General features: G+C 38.2%; 1 protein-coding gene across 2 annotated transcripts in view; it reads left to right on the top strand.

Annotated features, from left to right (window-relative positions):
• Nucleotides 1-19,864, top strand: part of LOC133580533 (WW domain-containing adapter protein with coiled-coil-like) — a 39,091-nt gene that overhangs the window by 14,344 nt on the left and 4,883 nt on the right. The window contains exons 5-12 of one of the 2 annotated variants that reach the window (XM_061934866.1): nucleotides 1,883-1,992; nucleotides 2,081-2,175; nucleotides 10,663-10,917; nucleotides 11,342-11,458; nucleotides 14,371-14,504; nucleotides 14,612-14,703; nucleotides 16,460-16,643; nucleotides 19,044-19,171. In XM_061934866.1, coding sequence (XP_061790850.1) covers nucleotides 1,883-1,992; nucleotides 2,081-2,175; nucleotides 10,663-10,917; nucleotides 11,342-11,458; nucleotides 14,371-14,504; nucleotides 14,612-14,703; nucleotides 16,460-16,643; nucleotides 19,044-19,171 — 1,115 coding nt within the window. The remainder of the gene's footprint in view (nucleotides 1-1,882; nucleotides 1,993-2,080; nucleotides 2,176-10,662; nucleotides 10,918-11,341; nucleotides 11,459-14,370; nucleotides 14,505-14,611; nucleotides 14,704-16,459; nucleotides 16,644-19,043; nucleotides 19,172-19,864) is intronic. The other variant, XM_061934867.2, reaches the window with a different exon arrangement.

Here is a 19,864-nt window from a genome sequence, read left to right as displayed (position 1 = left end):
TTTGTTTAGTAAAAGTTTTTCAGTATTTGGTAAACAAAGAGAAATTGGTGTACTGAATACCTAGAGACTTTTATGCACTTTTTGATGACAAGAAAAATAACTAAATAATTTTGAGAGGGAAAAAAGTTGTCTTTACGCCCACAAAATGTACCGAAAAATAACAAAAATCGTGGCCCTAAAACCGAGGTACGGACCGGAGCATTGGTTACCTGTACCGTAAGAACAATTTTATACATATATATATATATATATATATATATATATATATATATATATATATATATATATATATATATATATAATACAAAAGTCAGTTGTCAGCTGTTGGCATATATTATTACCTTGATCAAACATGGTGGTAATGTCTGTTACAAGAAAGTAACAGACATAGTACTGCATCCCTGCAATACTAGGGATGCAACGGTACTCGCAATACCATACTTGCCAACCCTCCCGGATTTTCCGGGAGACTCCCGAAATTCAGCGGCTCTCCCGAAAACCTCCCTGGACAAATTTTCTCCCGAAATTCAGGCGGAGCTGGAGGCCACGCCTCCTTCAGCTCCATACAGACCTGAGTGACGTGTTGACAGCCTGTTCACACGCCCGCTTTCCCACAATATAAACAGCTAATGATGGAGGGCGAGTTCTTGGTTTCTTATGTGGGTTTATTGTTAGGCAGTTTCATTAACGTCCTTCCAGCGTGGCAACAACACACAACAACAGCAGTCAAGTTTTCGTCTACTGTAAAGCAGTTCGTCTGCCGTAAACAGCCATGTTGTGACACGTTTAAACAGGACAATACTGCCATCTACTGTACATGCATATGTGACCCACCCATAATGTGTCACATTTTTGTGTTGATTTATTTATTTTATTTTGTGGTTTGAATTCGTTTTTGGAGCTGTCATTACACATTTATCAGTATTCACATTGGTCAGTAGGGGGCAGTAGGGCGTTTCTTCCCAATTGAATGCTATCACCTGCAGACCGGAAGTGTCTTGTCATTCTGATGAGAGCGACCAGTCTGAACAATTGAAACGTCCTGTGTGCTTTTTCCTCCTGTATAGCAGGTTAGTTTTGGTGAATCAACTCAATGAATAATATCCATGTGATCTTTATAAGTTTAAGTACACATTCTGATGGTGGAGCCTAACTCTAAAGTGTTTGTGAGTTGTAGTTTGTATTTGTGAATGAATCCAGTGTACAGCTGCAGTAATCAATACAAAATGGCGACGTGAGTACGCAATGTTTATATAAGAACTTCTGATCATAATTCAGACTCCCAAATTAGAGCTCCCGTTTTCTTATTGATTTTATAATGTATATTTGTATAATGTGTGTGTTCTGAAATAGTGACAGAGAATAGAACAAGGATGGACAATTCAACCCTTAACTCAACAATGAGTAGATGAGTGTTATGTGTGTGTATATGTGTAAATAAATGAACACTGAAATTCAAGTATTTCTTTTATTTATTTATATATATATATATATATATGTAATAAAAAAAAAATATATATATATATATATATATAGCTAGAATTCACTGAACGTCAAGTATTTCTTATATATATATCTTAACCACGCCCCCAACCACGCCCCCCACCTTCCGAAATCGGAGGTCTCAAGGTTGGCAAGTATGCGCTATACACCTGCACGGGACAATCCGACTTTAATTTAAAAAATGATAATAGTGATATTAATCGAGATCGGATGCTATGAAAAATTTATTGTGATCATTTTTTTTGCTATATCGCCCAGCCCTACTCTTAACTACACATGACCATATGCAATACACTATGTAAGCTGTGATGCGCTGTTAACATATTAATCAGTGGTTTATCTTATTGAAATAGAAATGTAACTGTCTTGTCATGACCAGGAACCAGTGGATGACTGGACAGAACACATCAGTTCTTCTGGGAAGAAGTACTACTACAACTGTAGAACTGAGGTCTCCCAGTGGGAGAAGCCCAAGGACCTGTTGGAGAGGCAAGCGCCCCCTGTTATGACTACTGACATTGTTCCTTGCTTATTGGAATGTTTTTCTATTGTAACTTCTGCTTTGCATTTCCTCCAGAGAGCAACGGCAGAGGGACCCAGTCAAGTTGCCAGCAAACAGTTTCCCACGAGACATGGACTACAGACAAGAGGCCTTACAGGACAAATCTACAAGTAAGTGTGAGCGTGCGTTGAAGAATTTAAAAAGTGCTGTTTTTAAAGCGGCGACTTACCGTATTTTTCCCACCACAAGGCACACTTAAAATCCTTTCATTTTCTCAAAAATCAACATTGTGCCTTATAACCTGGTGCGCCTTATATATGTATTTATTCTGGTTGTGCTTTTGTCTGGTTTTGGTACATGGTATAATGATAAGTGTCACACATAAGAGATATTTGTGGACTGCAGGTTGACAACTGTTCAATAAATGACGCGAGTAGGTACCAGTAAACAAGCAAGACCAAAACTTTGATGTTTCATAGGGAATAAAGAACATTACACATGGCGCTCAAAAATCTGTCAAAATGTTTTAATCTGACTTTGGTAAGTTACGAAGCCGCACCGCTTGATGGAGTGTCGGACTTTTACGACTACTGTAGTCAGTAGGGATGTCCAATAATGTCGGCCTGCCGATATTATCAGCCGATAAATGCGTTAAAATGTAATATCGGAAATTATCGGTATCGTTTTTTTTATTATCGGTATCGGTTTTTTAATTTTTTAATTTTATTTATTTATTAATTATTTTTTTTGATTAAATCAACATAAAAAACACAAGATACACTTACAATTAGTGCACCAACCCAAAAAACCTCCCTCACACAAAAGGGTTGTTTCTTTCTGTTATTAATATTCTGGTTCCTACATTATATATCAATATATATCAATACAGTCCGTAAGCACACATAATTGTGCGTGCTGCTGGTCCACTAATAGTACTAACAACCTTTAACAGTTAATTTTAGTAATTTTCATTAATTACTAGTTTCTATGTAACTGTTTTTATATTGTTTTACTTTTTTTTTATTCAAGAAAATGTTTTTAATTTATTTATCTTATTTTATTAATAAAAATTAAAAAAAGTACCTTATCTTCACCATACCTGGTTGTCCAAATTAGGCATAATAATGTGTTAATTCCACGACTGCATATATCGGTTGATATCGGTATCGGTTGATATCGTTATCGGTAATTAAAGAGTTGGACAATATCAGATATCGGCAAAAAGCCATTATCGGACATCCCTATTAGTCAGACATACTCTGCTTCAACATACGGGTATTATTATAGTGTGTAAATAAGGACCCCAAAATGGCACGTATTAGGAAACATCTGGCATTTTGTTTCACTTTTGTATGCAAAACCAACTTTTCTTAACTATTGGTTCCAGCTGATGTACGTATATTTGTGATCTGTATAAGTCCCGAAAATATGTTCACGTCTGACATTGTAGTACACGCCGTAATCAATAAAGTCCATCTTTGTGGGGCATTCATCCTTCGCTATTGCCATTTGTAAAATAAAGTAGTGTACAGTTCTAACTTACATCTGTCGCTATGGAAGCGCTAAAAACTGCAACAAAAGATGACTCGGCGAATACGTTGAGGTGGAGTCACGTAAATAAGACCACCCACAATCGACGCATCTTAAATAGACGGTCAAAAAGCGACTTGAAGACGGTCCGTAAAACATCATCTTTGCAACATTTTGACCTAAGAACCACCATTACATGTTATGTAGACCACAAGGAAGTGTTTAAATGTAGAAAAAATATCATAATATGACCCCTTTAATGCACCTTATAATTCGATGCGCCTTTTGTATGAAAATAGACCCGAATTGACAGTATGCCTTATAATCTAGTGCGCCTTATGGTCTGAAAAATACGGTACTCCACTCATTAATTGTTTGCGACCGAAAGTCAAAGCTAATGATTTAAGAGATTACACTGTACGGACGATGTCTTTTTGGGGTCATTGATGGTTCATAGGACACCTTTCAAACAGTTTTTAACTATTTTTAACTATAACTACTTTTAATATTTTGCCTTAGCCTTGAATGAACACTTGATGCATATAATCACAGCAGTATGATGATTCTATGTGTCTTCATTAAAACATTCTTGTTCATACTGCATTAATATATGCTTATTTTAAACTTTCATGCAGAGAGGGAAATCACAACTCAGTCAATTTACCAAAACTGTATTTATTAAACAGTTATTAAGCAGTGGCACAAACATTCATGTCATTTCCAAATCAGAAAGTGCAAGATTGTCAGAGACATTTTAAAAGAAGCTATTAGTGCACTTTTGTGCATAATGTCACTAAGATGACATATCAAAACAACACTAAATTAAAGAGCACTTTTTGTACAGAACGCCACTACAATAGTTTAAAACAAATAAAGTGCACTTTTGTGCATGATGTCAAACAAGATATTTCAATAAGTGTCAAATAAAAATGAGCTGCATTATAGGTTCCTGCAGATGTTATCTCCTTCTGTTGTTGACTATTTTTTTCATACGGTGTTGATGTGGAAATGGTAGCTTCGGCATTTTGTTGGTGTGGCACCGAACGGAGATGTTGACATGCGGAGTTTCAAGCACTCTTCATTCTCTAGCAGGTCACTTTTCAAATGATGCTACATTAGTAGAGCTGCTACTTTTTGTACGCGTTTGCCACATACTTGACATATTACGGTTGTATGTTCGACATATTCCCGCTTGAAGCCAAACCACCGCCACACGATGGACCCTGTGCTGTTTTTCTTGGTAATTAATTCTTCCTTCATTTGTTGCCAGATTCGCACCTTCTTTCTCTCGTATTACCACTTGCACCGCTCCGTTAGCACCACAGCTAATGTTACCCATGCCGCTACCTCTCTGCTCCGCGAGGGCGTATACGAATGTGACGTATGTAAGAAGGTGCGCTTGTTATATGTCTCTGAGAAGGAGAGACAAGAAAGAGTGGGAAGAGCCTGCAGTGTAATGCCCGCAGCTAAAAGCAACTGCGTAAGAACGTATACTCGAATACTCACGATATAGTCATTTTCTATATCGCACAGAGACAAACCCGCGATATATCGAGCGTATCGATATATCTCCCAGCCCTACTTTAGGGTGCAATTTTTTAAATTGATTAATCCATAATTTTTTCGATTAATTTCTTTAATTTATTTTTGCATTTACACTGTGTTGTGGTCGAACACATGTAACAGATTACTTCCCCGAACATTCCCCCAAATATTTTCTTTGTGTGATAATTTTCGATATTACATTTTAAAGCATTTATCGGCCGACATCTCTACTTATATCATTTTATTTTGTTAGGTGTGGCGGGCAATATGAAGCCGCACATTGAGGAGAAACCCTAAATGTATTTAAAACCGAATGCATAGCGTAGCACTTTTGATTTTGAAGCCGGAAAATTGTGACTGTTTTGAGAAAGTGTCTTGACATATTTTAATGTCGGATCGTCTGTTTGCAATAAAAAAGTCTCTTTTTGACATCCTGACAACCGTTTTTCATTTTTGTTGAGCTATTCAATCAATCAATGGCAAGAATGGCAATAAAAACGATTCTGATTCTGGTTCTGAAACCTTGGAGGGGTGACCGGTGCAATGAACGTCATCTTACTTACTAAAGCAGTCACACAGTAACAATCTAAATGTTATGTTATCACTGCACCTTAATGGTAATTTGAACACGGAAGTGAAGCACCACCCTCCTCTTTCGACGCAAGCAGCAGGCGTTTGCTGCAGGGATGTCGAAAAATAGTCCTTTCTTTTCGGGAGAACTACTTGCCATGGCTTTGAACCTGATATTTCCATATGGTAGATTTTCTTTTATCCATTTTTGCTCGCTTGTGGCTTATCAGTAGCAAGTGAACTGCAGCCAAGTTCCCCACTACGGCACAGCCCGCGCGTTAATCGCCCGATAAAAACACTAGTGCCCTTATTGAAATGTATAGTTAACACATTATCGCGCTAACTTTGACAGCCCTAATTCATACATACCGGTTACAAAATGAGCTTAGCAAATTTGAATGTTATCTACATTATTCACATCCAAATGCTCTTTGAGGCTTGCAAGCCATAATCACCTTTCTTTTTATACTATCGCTCTGTCTGCACCCTGTGTTTTTCACAACTTTGTGCAGATACAGTAGTCGTACTGTGGATGTTTTATCTGTTTGCTCAATTCTGACAGCCACAAAATCACTGCAAAGGTTAACCACTTAGCTTTAGCAGAGATGCTTACAGTCCCTTTCACAGACAATATGTTGTGCTTTCTTCTACCATTGTTACATGAAAACACTTGAAATGAAGCACACTGCACTTTATGCAAGAAAACTGTTTTATGGCAAATCTAAAAAATGGCTTGTTATGTTTGCTAATATTTTTTTCAATTAGTTTACAATACATAGACTTCTGGTGTATTTAGTTTTAAACCATACTGTTTCCCAATGTGAAGGAGCAGTGATGGAATTCATATACTCAGAATTAATTTTGTTCCTCTGATTATCCTTAATGTCTTTGTACTTTTTTGTCCATATGGTTGTGAAATGGTCCGAAATTATATTTATTATGGTCTTTAAAAAAGTCTTAAAGACTTAGATTTGACCTGCAGAGACCCTGTTGTACAGTGGTATTTAAAGGGGAACATTATCACAATTTCAGAAGGGTTAAAACCATTACAAATCAGTTCCCAGTGGCTTATTATATTTTTCTAAGTTTTTTTCAAAATTTTACCTATCACGCAATATCCCTAAAAAAGCTTCAAAGTGCCTGATTTTAACCATCATTATATACACCCGTCCATTTTCCTGTGACGTCACATAGTGAAGCCAACACAAACAAACATGGCGGAAAGAACAGCAAGCTATAGCGACATTAGCTCGGATTCAGACTCGGATTTCAGCGGCTTAAGCGATTCAACAGATTATGCATGTATTGAAACAGATGGTTGTAGTGTGGAGGCAGGTAGCAAAAACAAAATTGAAGAAGAAACTGAAGCTATTGAGCCATATCGGTTTGAACCGTATGCAAGCGAAACCGACGAAAACGACACGACAGCCAGCGACACGGGACAAAGCGAGAACGAATTCGGCGATCGCCTTCTAACCAACGATTGGTATGTGTTTGTTTGGCATTAAAGGAAACTAACAACTATGAACTAGGTTTACAGCATATGAAATACATTTGGCAACAACATGCACTTTGAGAGTGCAGACAGCCCAATTTTCATCAATTAATATATTCTGTAGACATACCCTCATCCGCTCTCTTTTCCTGAAAGCTGATCTGTCCAGTTTTGGAGTTGATGTCAGCAGGCCAGGGAAGCTAGGGTCGATATTCTTCTCTTGATCATCTTCGGTGGCATAAGGGACGGTGTGAGCCAAGACATCCAGGGGGTTTAGCTCGCTCGTCTGCGGGAACAAACTGCCGCCATTGCTTGCCGTGCTACCGAGGTCCTTTGTCCCTGAATAGCTCACACACTCCGGCAGATTCAATGGGGGTCTGGCGGCAGATTTCTTTGACTTTATCGTTGGAAATGTATCTGCTTTGAGTGTCGCAGGATATCCACACATTCTTGCCATCTCTGTCGTAGCATAGCTTTCGTCAGTAAAGTGTGCGGAACAAACGTCCAATTTCTTGCCACTTTTGCATCTTTGGGCCACTGGTGCAACTTGAATCCGTCTCTGTTCGTGTTGTTGCACCCTCCGACAACACACCGACGAGGCATGATGTCTCCAAGGTACGGAAAACAGTCGAAAAAACGGAAAATAACAGAGCTGATTTGACTCTGTGTTTGAGAAAATGGCGGATTGCTTCCCGATGTGACGTCACGTTGTGACGTCATCGCTCCGAGAGCGAATATGAGAAAGGCGTTTAATTCGCCAAAATTCACCCATTTAGAGTTCGGAAATCGGTTAAAAAAATATATGGTCTTTTTTCTGCAACATCAAGGTATATATTGACGCTTACATAGGTCTGGTGATAATGTTCCCCTTTAAGAGTGTTCTGATCCGGGATTAATTTTTGCTGCCAATTCTGATACCGATCATCCATAAGTGAAATCAGTTCATACAATCACATGTATTAACTGTAATTGTTTTAATTTGTTATGTAGAGTGCCACTTACTATATGATCTTAAAAAAAGAACAAAGAAAATCACCTTAGTTTTTGGGAAGTGAAATAGTAGTGGGTCATATTACAATACAAATTTGTGAATCAGTGCAATGTTATGTCGTTACCTGGGCAGTATTGATTGATTTTTAATTGAAACTTTTATTAGTAGATTGCACAATACAGTACATATTCCGTACAATTGACCACTAAATGGTAACACTCGAATACGTTTTTCAACTTCGGGGTCCACGTTAATCAATTCATGGTATTGACCCTACCGGTTGTGATAGCAATACTTTTAAGGTCACTTAATGATTTTTCTTTTCAAATTTTAATCACAATTCTAATCAGCAGAAAGACACAGGAACAACAACAAAAAATGTTGGCAACATCTTGCTGCATGTTCAGATAACAATACAAAACAAACCATGTTTTGGAAGGTCTGGCTCCATTTCCTGCCCAAAAGTCCACCACGTTGGCGACAGTTTGAACACGTACAACTTCTTAAATGCTGTTACCGATTTGTGTACTACTCTTTGCCGTGTAGATCTGCTTTCTGAAGCAATATTGAACGATGATACAATTGTGCTACTAGAATTTAAAGCATGGGAAAGCAGTTATTTGCAGGTTCTTAAAAATGTCTTGTACAAAGGTTATTTTGATTACACTCTGGCTGGGCACAACTCGATTTGTAGACTTGTTGACAGCTGCCTGAGACAACATATTGGAATTGTTTCATCAATTGTCTCCTTTCGATCGCCTGTAATTGTCCACACACAGCCAAGCTAAAGTCTGCTGGTAAAAAAAGAAGAAATTGTGTGTTCGGCTTCAGTCCACCACCACTACCAATTGGAAACAACTGTTAGTTTTCAGCCTAGTTGTATACACATTGATCGAACATGATCCATCTAAGCGTCAGAAGCAAAGGGTTATAACTCATGACCATGTGTTGATTAACCCCAATGACATTCAGTCAATGAAAACTCTCTGGAGTATTGATGATATAGCATTGGCTAGCGATACTATCACATTCACATTGTTTTTGCTAGTTCTCCTCTGTGCTGCTATGAAACCTTTTAGTCTGAATCGCTTGCAATGCTTGCAGAACGACTAGAAAACAAAGTGACTCGTCTATCCACAGTGATACTGAAACAAACAATGCTCCAATGGTCAATATACAGTCGTGGTCAAAAGTTGACATACACTTGTAAAGAACATAATGTCATGGCTGTCTTGAGTTTCCAATCATTTCTACAGCTCTTATTTTTTTGTGATAGAGTGATTGGAGCACATACTTGTTGGTCACAAAAAACATTCATGAAGTTTGGTTCTTTTATGAATTTATTAAGGGTCTACTGAAAATGTTGAGCAAATCTGCTGGGTCAAAAGTATACATACAGCAATGTTAATATTTGCTTACATGTCCCTTGGCAAGTTTCACTGCAATAAGGCGCTTTTGGTAGCCATCCACAAGCTTCTGGCTGAATTTTTGACCACTCTTGACAAAATTGGTGCAGTTAAACTAAATTTGTTAGTTATCTGACATGGGCTTGTTTCTTCAGCATTGTCCACACGTTTAAGTCAGGACTTTTGGGAAGGCCATTCTTAAACCTTAATTCTAGCCTGATTTAGCCATTCTTTTACCACTTTTGACATGTGTTTGGGGTCATTGTCCTGTTGGAACACCCAACTGCGCCCAAGACCCAACCTCCGGGCTGATGATTTTAGGTTGTCCTGAAGAATTTGGAGGTAATCCTCCTTTTTCATTGTCCCATTTACTCTCTGCAAAGGAACAGTTCCATTGGCAGCAAAACATTTTCTAATTTTCAGTAGACCCATAATAAATTCATAAAAGAACCAAACTTCATGAATATTTTTTGTGACCAACAAGTATGTGCTCCAATCACTCTATCACAAAAAAAATAAGAGTTGTAGAAATTATTGGAAACTCAAAACAGCCATTTTTTTTTCTATTTATTTATTTCAGGCAATGACATAAAAAAATTAAAAAAATAAAATAAAAAGAAAGTACAAAGTTGACAACACGTAATAATATAAATTAATTCAGTGCAAAAGGTAATGTACAGTATGTAAGCATGATTATCCAGTTTTGCCTGAAAGGGAGTGGGAAGAAGATAATTTATTTAATCCCACCCCCAGTTCTCCGTTCAGTGATTATTCACATGAGTTTCACTGTTACTTTGTTTAAGGATTATAATACAAATGTTGTATCATAGTAGCATTACCACAGGTAACAATAATTATTACACTGTAACAATAATTTGTATCAACAATATAGGAAGAATATACCTACAATGGTAATAGACAACATAGCAATAATGACATTATGTTCTTTGCAAGTGTATGTAAACTTTTGACCACAACTGTAGTCAAGGTATTGGATATTGCACAGAAGGGGGTTCACTATCGCAGTTGTTGTCCATTTTTGTGGGAAACCCCAACAATGGTCTCGCTGTCTTTGGATCTGTAATGTAAGCACGGTGTTCCTTTCTACTTGTCTTTTCAGAGAACACTTCAGCGGACCAATCTAGCGCGTCCAATTCGGGCCATGTGTGCTCTTCCTCACAGAGCCTAAACACAACGTCCGTCCCCACGACCACGTCCTCGTCCTCCTCTTCCACGGCCCAGTTAACTCAAAGCGTCCAGTCCCCGTCTCCGGCGCTGCTTCAGGACCCGGCCCTCCTGCGCCAGCTCCTGCCTGCACTTCAAGCTACTCTGCAGATGAGCAATGGAGGGATGGACATGGCGAAGCTCAATGAGGGTGAGGATGATATGTATTTCATCATATTATTCTGCATATTATTGCTGCTTTTAACATGTAAGAAGAGGCGTCTGTCCTAACAGTCCTAAAAAAAGTCCTAACACTCTTGATTTTATAGTGTCACTAAATGTTGTGTACACAGCTCATAAAGCTTCCGGTTTGTTCCTGGCTTGTTAGTTTGTTGTTGAACCAGTTTTTAGTGGCTGTTCCTAACCAGGATGTGCCAATTAGACACGAGCATGCTTGTAAAGTTTCATTTTTAATAAGCTGGCTGTTGACGGTGATGTCTATGTACAGATGTGTATTTTTGTTTCTATTGTTTTCTAACGTCGCTGTCCTTTAGCGCTGCACTCACTTGTTGTGTGTCACTCACCTGAATGTGTGTGTTTGTGTGTGTGTGTGTTTGCGTTTCCTCTTCCTCCAGTCTTGGCAGCTGCTGTCACCCAAGCTTCCTTGCGGTCTGTGCTTCATAAGCTCCTCACTGCTGGACCCGCTTTCAACATCACTGCTCTGCTCTCAGCTGCTCAGCACGCCAACCAAGGTACGAGCTCCACGCTGTTTTTCCACCACCTGCTGGTGCTAACCCTGTACCTTGTCGACGGTCCGACTGTCATTTATGTCCCTAACTCAGTTTGCTGAGTGCAGCCTCAAACACACTGTTGTCACTGACCTTCATGCAGAGAAGTTCCACACAACGTTAACTTTGAGTCTACAGTCTGAGACCAGACTAAGGTTGCAAAGGGGTGGAAAGTTTTCGGTAAATTTCCGGAAATTTACCACGGGAAGTTGAGCTCGGGAAGTTTGGAAATATTGACCATTTTTTGATTGTTCAAAGTTGGACACTGTCCATGGGAATTAATGGGAATATATGGGAATTAATGGGGAATCACAATAATGATATATTATTGGGCAGTTGTCTACATGCTGCTGCATTTTTGTGGCATTTTTGACATAGCTCTTTGCACAGTATTTGCAAATGTACACAGCCTTTCCGTCTACATTGGTTGGGGTGTAATGTCTCTACACATCAGATGGTGTACGTGGCATTATTCTGTTTGTATTTATTTATTCTTGTAAAACACTAATGGAATGTCACACACAGATATAAATAGTCAGCTAAACAACTGGAGTAGTCTTTAAAAATATTTTACGGCGTGGCGCAGTGGAAGAATGGCCATGCGCGACCCGAGGGTCCCTGGTTCAATCCCCACCTAGTACCAACCTCGCCATGTCCGTTGTGTCCTGAGCAAGACACTTCACCCTTGCTCCTGATGGGTGCTGGTTAGCGCCTTGCATGGCAGCTCCCTCCATCAGTGTGTGAATGTGTGTGTGAATGGGTAAATGTGGAAGTAGTGTCAAAGCGCTTTGAGTACCTTGAAGGTAGAAAAGCGCTATACAAGTACAACCCATTTATCATTTATTTACTGATGGACAAATGAATGGAAATAGGCTAGATGAATAAATGAACACTCCATCAGCATGCTAAATCAAACTATAACCTACATTCTTGTTCGACAAAAGAATGGCTAGCAGAACAGAAGGCAGAGGAAACTGCAGGTTTTGATTTAGTATTTGCTAGTTGAACTTTACAGATTACAAAAAATGTACATTTGGATCGCTAACGTTGTTAGCATAAATGAATGGGGTTTAACATAGAGAAAATTAGCATCACGGCTAACAGAGAAATATTTTCAGTTCATTATGAGACTGTGGTGGTACATAAACCTAGCTAGCTAGAGATATCGGCCCCCAAATCATTTAACAAGTACAGGAACAGCTAGCTAGTTTGAGTGGAAGTCTGCTGGAGTAGTCTACAGTCATACAGTAACAAGCAATTACACCTCTATTAAACTTAAATACCATAGATCAAATATATTTACCCCAGTAATATCATCAAAACTTACCTGACTGGATGAAGTCCTTGGACTCAAATACCAGTATGGCCTCAATAGCCCTGCTGTAGTGTGTAGCATGCTGGGAATTATCTGGGCATGTGATGGAAGAATGTACTGCACATGTGATGGAGAAATGCACAGTGCAGGGTTGAAATTCTACTCAATTTGCATTAAATCAGGTTGTTTTAGCTAATAATCATGCTGCAAGATCTAGCATGTTGCATTCGATGTTATTCCCATTAATTTCCCATTAATTCCCGTTAATTCTCATTAATTCCCATACATTCCCATTAATTCCCATGGAAAGTTTCCAACTTTGAATATTCCCGTAATTTTTGCAACCCTAGACCAGACCACTATTAGATATGTTGTTTAGACAAAACTAATACAACTACAATGTCGCGACAATGCAGACCTTTACCAAGACTGCATTTTTAGAATAATCTGTCCATTGGCAATTTACAGACCTGATGTAGACTTAGTCCACATGTGCCAAACTCAAGGCCAAGAGGCCATATCTTAGACTTAGACTTAATTTTATTGTCACTCAAATTTGAACTTTACAGTACAGACAAGAACGATTAGTACATTGTTTGATTGCTTTGCTTAATCCATTCCATCATTTAATTCCACATACTGATATACTGAAGGTCTTAAGTGTTGTATGTGCATACAAATGTTTTAAATTGCATTTTTCTCGAAGATTATATTTCTCCTCTTTTTTTGAGAAGAATTGTTGTATATTCATGGAGCGCAGGTTATAGTTTGCTTTGTGTATAACTTTAGCTGTTTGCAAATTCACTGTGTCGTGGAATTTCAGTATTTTTGATTCAATAAATAAAGGGTTTGTATGTTCTCTATATCCAACATTATGTATTATTCTAACTGATCTTTTTTGTAACACCGTTAATGAATGAAGTGTACTTTTGTAGTTATTTCCCCATATTTCTACACAATAACTCAGATATGGTAACACTAGCGAGCAGTAGAGAATATGAAGTGATTTTTGGTCCATACTGGTTTGTAGCTATACTGTGTTTAGAACCAAATACTATACTGGTGGTTTTAGTCATATTTGAAACCAGTCTATTGCTATTCACCCATTCAACCACTGCATTGAAGTCCCTGTAAAGGACAGAGTTAAGTTCACTTATGGTAGAAGCAGAAGCAGAATTAAAGTTGATTAAAACTAGTTTGTGGCCTTTAAACTGTTGTACATGAAATCATACCAGGATATATTTTATATTCAGTGTTTTGTACTGTATGTTAATAACTCAAAATAATCCATGCCCTCTGTAGTTATTGAGATGTTTTTGTGATCAAATAAATGCCTTTGTCAAGTTTATTTATGACTTATGTTACTAACAAGTGAAAGAACAACAATATCCTTTATTTCACAGATTTTTTATTACGGTAATAGATTTTCATGTCACATGTAAGTCCTAAACAAACTGGACTGTATTCATTGAAATAATGAGTGTGAATCAATTTGAGGACGAGAGTACGTCTACACTTTGATCAGTCTGTTTGCTTTGATCTTACGTCATAACCTCCTCAGCCCAGCACTCCAGTCAGTCGCCTGCATCTCTGACATCAGACACGTCGTCGCCTCGGCCTTACGTTTCGCCACGGAATGGCACGCAGCAAGGCAACCAGAAAACCCCCAGCGGCGGCACATCTTTGCAGACTAGAGTGAGGAAACACTTTTGAAGCTTTGTGATAACTCACCTTGCTGCTGTGGCAACCCTTATTTTGTCCGATAAATCTTCCTCTCTTTCTTTCTCCTTTTGCGTCTGCAGGGTGGTACATCTTCCGCTAAGCAAGGCCCTACCCCACTGGCTCAGACTACGGAGAAGCGCCCAGAGGACCCCAGGACTCTCCAGCAAAGAAGGTAGTTATGATGCAGCAATGTTGATTCCCAACATCTCCTGATTTTCCCAAAAATTAAGGCATTGTGAAATCCGTATTTTTTAACATTCATTTTTATGTCAAAACATCACTTAGATTTTAATGAAATATTTAAAAAAAATACGATGTAGCCGCAAGTACTCACTGTTCCTCTTGTCTAAACGCTGCACTGAGTTCCAGGACGGGGCCCCCAAACAAGCTCGCTCGTTAGCATCAACTAGCTGGCTTACTTGCTGTCGTTAATGGCTTTCTATTTGGATGATTACAATTTAAACATTTTTAGTTCCGTAACCAGTTGTAGTTCTAGTGTATTTATTAGTAGCCTGATTGTAAACAGAGATCACAACACAAGAAGTATATTACCTGAAGGGGCGTGGCAACAGTATAGAGTTGCCAATCGGGATACATTTTCTCAGTTCCTTGCATGCATGTTTTAGAATTTTACATTACATTTTTAATGATAATAATGTTAGTAAATTATCTACTAAGAAAATGATATGGTACATTACATGGGACATGTACAGTCGCGATCAAAAGTTTACATATACTTGTAAAGAACATAATGTCATGGCTGTATTGAGTTTCCAATCATTTCTACAACTCTTATTTTTTTTGTGATAGTGATTGGAGCACATACTTGTTGGTCACAAAAAACATTCATGAAATTTGGTTCTTTTATGAATTTATTATGGGTCTACTGAAAATGTGAGCAAATCTGCTGGGTCAAAAGTATACATACAGCAATGTTAATATAAGATAAGTGTTATATAAGATAAGACCTTCTGGAGGAAAGTTCTGTGGTCAAATAAAAACAAAAATTGAGGCCTTTAATCTCAGGAACACCCGGCCTACTGTCAAGCATGGTGGTGGTAGTATTATGCTCTGGGCCTGTTTTGTTGCCAATGGAACTGGTGCTTTACAGAGAGTAAATGGGACAATGAAAAAGGAGGATTACCTCCAAATTCTTCAAGACAACCTAAAATCGTCAGCCCGGAGGTTGGGTCTTGGGCGCAGTTGGGTGTTCCAACAGGACAATGACCCCAAACACACGTCAAAAGTGGTAAAGGAATGGCTAAATCAGGCTTAAGGTTTTAGAATGGCATTCCCAAAGTCCTTACTTAAACGTGTGGACAATGCTGAAGAAACAAGTCCATGTCAGAAAACCAACAAATTTAGCTGAACTGCACCAATTTTGTCAAGAGGAGTGGTCAAAAATTCAAGCAGAAGCTTGTGGATGGCTACCAAAAGCGCCTTATTGCAGTGAAACTTGCCAAAGGGACATGTAAGCAAATAGTAACATTGCTGTATGTATACTTTTGACCCAGCACATTTGCTCACATTTTCAGTAGACCCATAATAAATTCATAAAAGAACCAAACTTCATGAATGTTTTTTGTGACCAACAAGTATGTGCTCCAATCACTCTATCACAAAAAAATAATAGTTGTAGAAATGATTGGAAACTCAATACAGCCATGACATTATGTTCTTTACAAGTGTATGTCAACTTTTGATCGTGACTAAGCGTTAAAAAGACAGCCAAAAGAGGTTGGTGGATGAGAATAAATCTAAAGGTAAAATGTAATGTAGAAATGCACACAATTGCAGGAAATGTCGTCTTGATTTTCTAAATTTTCTTTCAGGGTTTGCATGCTGATAGAAATGTTGCTCTTTTTTCCCGTCGAGTGCTCACGTGCCTGAATATTAAATTTTTGCATCACTTGTCTCTCTTCCTGCAGTCAGGAACTTCTCTCAATGGGATCAAACACAGCTGGTGCTGCGTTGTCCCACGCCGCTTCCAGCAACAGCGGTCAAAGTCACTCTGACGCCCCCAGCTCCTTCACCCCCTCCCTGGCAGCTCACTTTGATGAGAATCTCATTAAACATATCCAAGGATGGCCTTCAGAGAACACTGAGAAACAGGTAATGTGAGAAAATATACAGAACTTTTGTGCTCATCTTTTCTTTTCAACGTTTGTACGTTCCCTATTCGAATGTATGTAAACAACCGGTAGTAACTTGAGTGCAGTACTGTATAAATAACATAACAAATGTGCTACTTAAAACTAGTAATTTGGTCTAATTATACTTAAATAACAATTCAATTTAATGGTTTTTATTTGGTCATCAGTTTATGTAAACGGTACACTTCAAGTGCACAGCAGATAGATAAATAGAAGTATCGGTTTACATTACAAAAAGGTATAGGCTGAAGCTAAGAGCTTATTATTCCTACCCTTTCCACATTTACACATTCAGAAAATAATACACAAAAACAAATTGATCTTGGGATAAGGAAACACAAGAAAGGACTCGAGTCTCTGTCAAAATCATAGTACTTGATCACATGCATTTTTAAGCATGTAAATACATGCATTTACCAATATATACCTATGTATATATACAGTATATGTACCGGTACTATGTACAAATATGACTTACCATAATTTAATTTCCATACTTAAATAAGAATAACAGACCAAATTAAATGTTACACAGACCAAGTAACTTACTGGCAGTAAACCTGCAAAAATTGTTCCTTTCAGGCTTCCCTGTTTACATTTTCACACTGCACTATTTTGTTAACACGTTCCCTATTTTTGCACCTTAATCTAAAGAGGTTATTAAGTGTTTGTTGTGATTTTAGAACTTTTTTTACATTGAGTGTTTTCCATGAGTGTGTTGACATTTCCTTTCCTTTCTGCCTTGATAACTGAGGGGATTATAATCAGACAAAGGATACATTTGAAATATTAAATTTTTTTCCTGGTCAACATTTCCCACAGGTGATAAAAAAGTCTCAATAAATATCGATATAGACCAATATAAAAAAACGTATGTAGTGATACAGTTTTCAGCCATATCGCCCAGTTCTATTCATACAATATATGCTCTTTAGCGCCGCCCTAGTGGCTCCCTAGACCTCTTTCAGAGATGTGTGAAAATGGAAAAAGAGGAAAAATATATATTTTTTGTTTTAATATATTTTCTGTAGGAGAACAAACATGACACAAACCTTCCTAATTGTTAGAAATCCCACGGTTTATATTAAATATGAGTATGAGAATGATGAGTATTTGGCAAGCACCGTTTTGTCCTACTACTTTCAGCGATCCTTGAACTCATCGTAGTTTGTTTACATGTATAACTTTCTCCGACACTGCCACAGAAATCGTGTTTTATGCTACTCTTTTGTCTCATTTTGTCAACCAAACTTTTTATGCTGTGCGTGAATGCACAAAGGTGAGCTTTGTTGATTTTATTGACACATGAGTGTGTGTGTGAATGGGTGAATGTGGAAATAGTGTCAAAGCGCCTTGAGTTCCTTAAAAAAAGGTAGAAAAGCGCTATACAAGTACAACCCATTTACCAATTTACCATTTGTTGGAGTGCTTATCAGGCATATTTGGTCAATCCATGACTGCAAGCTAGCATATTGCATCATTAGGCCTCGTTTGTAGGTATATTTGAGCTCATTTAATTTCCTTTACTTAAGTCCTCTGTGTGTTTAATCTATATTTGCATGTCTCATGACACTTTATGTAATATTGGCTGCATTTCTGATAGTTGTTGGTGCGCCGTGTTGTTCCAGACCACAGCAAACGTTACCCAGCTTGCCAAGATTGAAAAAAAAAAAATCCATTAGAAGAAGACAGCCTGCCGTTTCCTTAAACTTGGACACACACATGCAAGTGCAAACGAGTTTGACAGTGAAACTGCGAATGGCTCATTAAATCAGAATGGCATTTGGCCATTCTAAGACAATAATTTCCAGAAGTTCTCTCATCCTGTGAGAAGCCTCCAATTTTCTAATGTTTTCCAATGTTGTAAAAATGTGAAGAGTAAAAATTCAAATGCAACATTTCTGTCAACGAAGTTTTGCGTCAGCCTTTGATAGTAGGCTAATATAGACACTCATATAATGTGTTGCCTTCATTATAACACTTATATAAGACTTTTAAAGTCATTTTGATTGTAGGCTAATACAACTAATACAGACACATCATGTGTTGCCTTCATTATAACACTTATATAAGGCTTTTAATTTGTTGTGGCTCTACACAGAATTTTTTTGGCATTTTTGGCCCAATATGGCTCTTTCAATATTTTGGGTTGCTGACCCATGGTGTAGGGAAAACCCTGACTGGATTGACAAAGCCATGACATTTCACCCACGAGCCAAAAAGAGCGCTTCCCTAATAGACAGTTTGGCGCTACACAGTCAAACGACACACTACCAAAGGAGAGAGCATCGCTCCTCGTGTTTCATAATACTTCTGTAGTGGCTGTCCTACACTACACACTGTCCCTTCTTTGTGTCAGGCGGCCCGGCTGCGCGAGGACATCCACAACATGGGCAGTTTGTACATGTCGGAGCTGTGCACCGAGATGAAGAACCTCCGCTCCCTGGTCCGGGTCAGTGAAATCCAGGCCACATTGAGGGAACAGAGGTGAGGCCACTGACTAAGAAAATAAATGTACCGTATTTTTTGGATTAAAAGTCGCTCCGGAGTATAAGTCGCACCTGCCGAAAATGCATAATCGCACTAGAGCAGACCTGAGCAAATTGCGGCCCGTTAAGCTTTTCAATCTGGCCCGCCGGACATTCCCAAATTTTTTTTTTAGATGTTTAAAGGGGAACATTATCACCAGACCTATGTAAGCGTCAATATATACCTTGATGTTGCAGAAAAAAGACCATATTTTTTTTTAACCGATTTCCGAACAAATGGGTGAATTTTGGCGAATTAAACGCCTTTCTAATATTCGCTCTTGGAGCGATGACATCACAACGTGACGTCACATTGGGGTTGGGGGGGGTGGCGTGTTTAAGAGGGGAGGAGTATATTTACAGCTAGAATTCACCAAGTCAAGTATTTCATATATATATATATATATATATATATATATATATTTGACTTTCAGTGAATTCTAGCTATATATATATATATATATATATATATATATATATATAAATAAGAGAAATACTTTCAGTGTTCATTTATTTACACATATACACACACACAACACTCATCTACTCATTGTTGAGTCAAGGGTTGAATTGTCCATCCTTGTTCTATTCTGTCACTATTTTTCTAACCATGCTGAACACCCTCTCTGATGATGCATTCTGCTTCGTCTCC

This window comes from Nerophis lumbriciformis, linkage group LG03 (genome assembly GCF_033978685.3).
Source record: "Nerophis lumbriciformis linkage group LG03, RoL_Nlum_v2.1, whole genome shotgun sequence".
NCBI classification, from domain to species: Eukaryota; Metazoa; Chordata; class Actinopteri; order Syngnathiformes; family Syngnathidae; genus Nerophis; species Nerophis lumbriciformis.
This window is presented reverse-complemented; position numbering and strand designations above follow the sequence as displayed.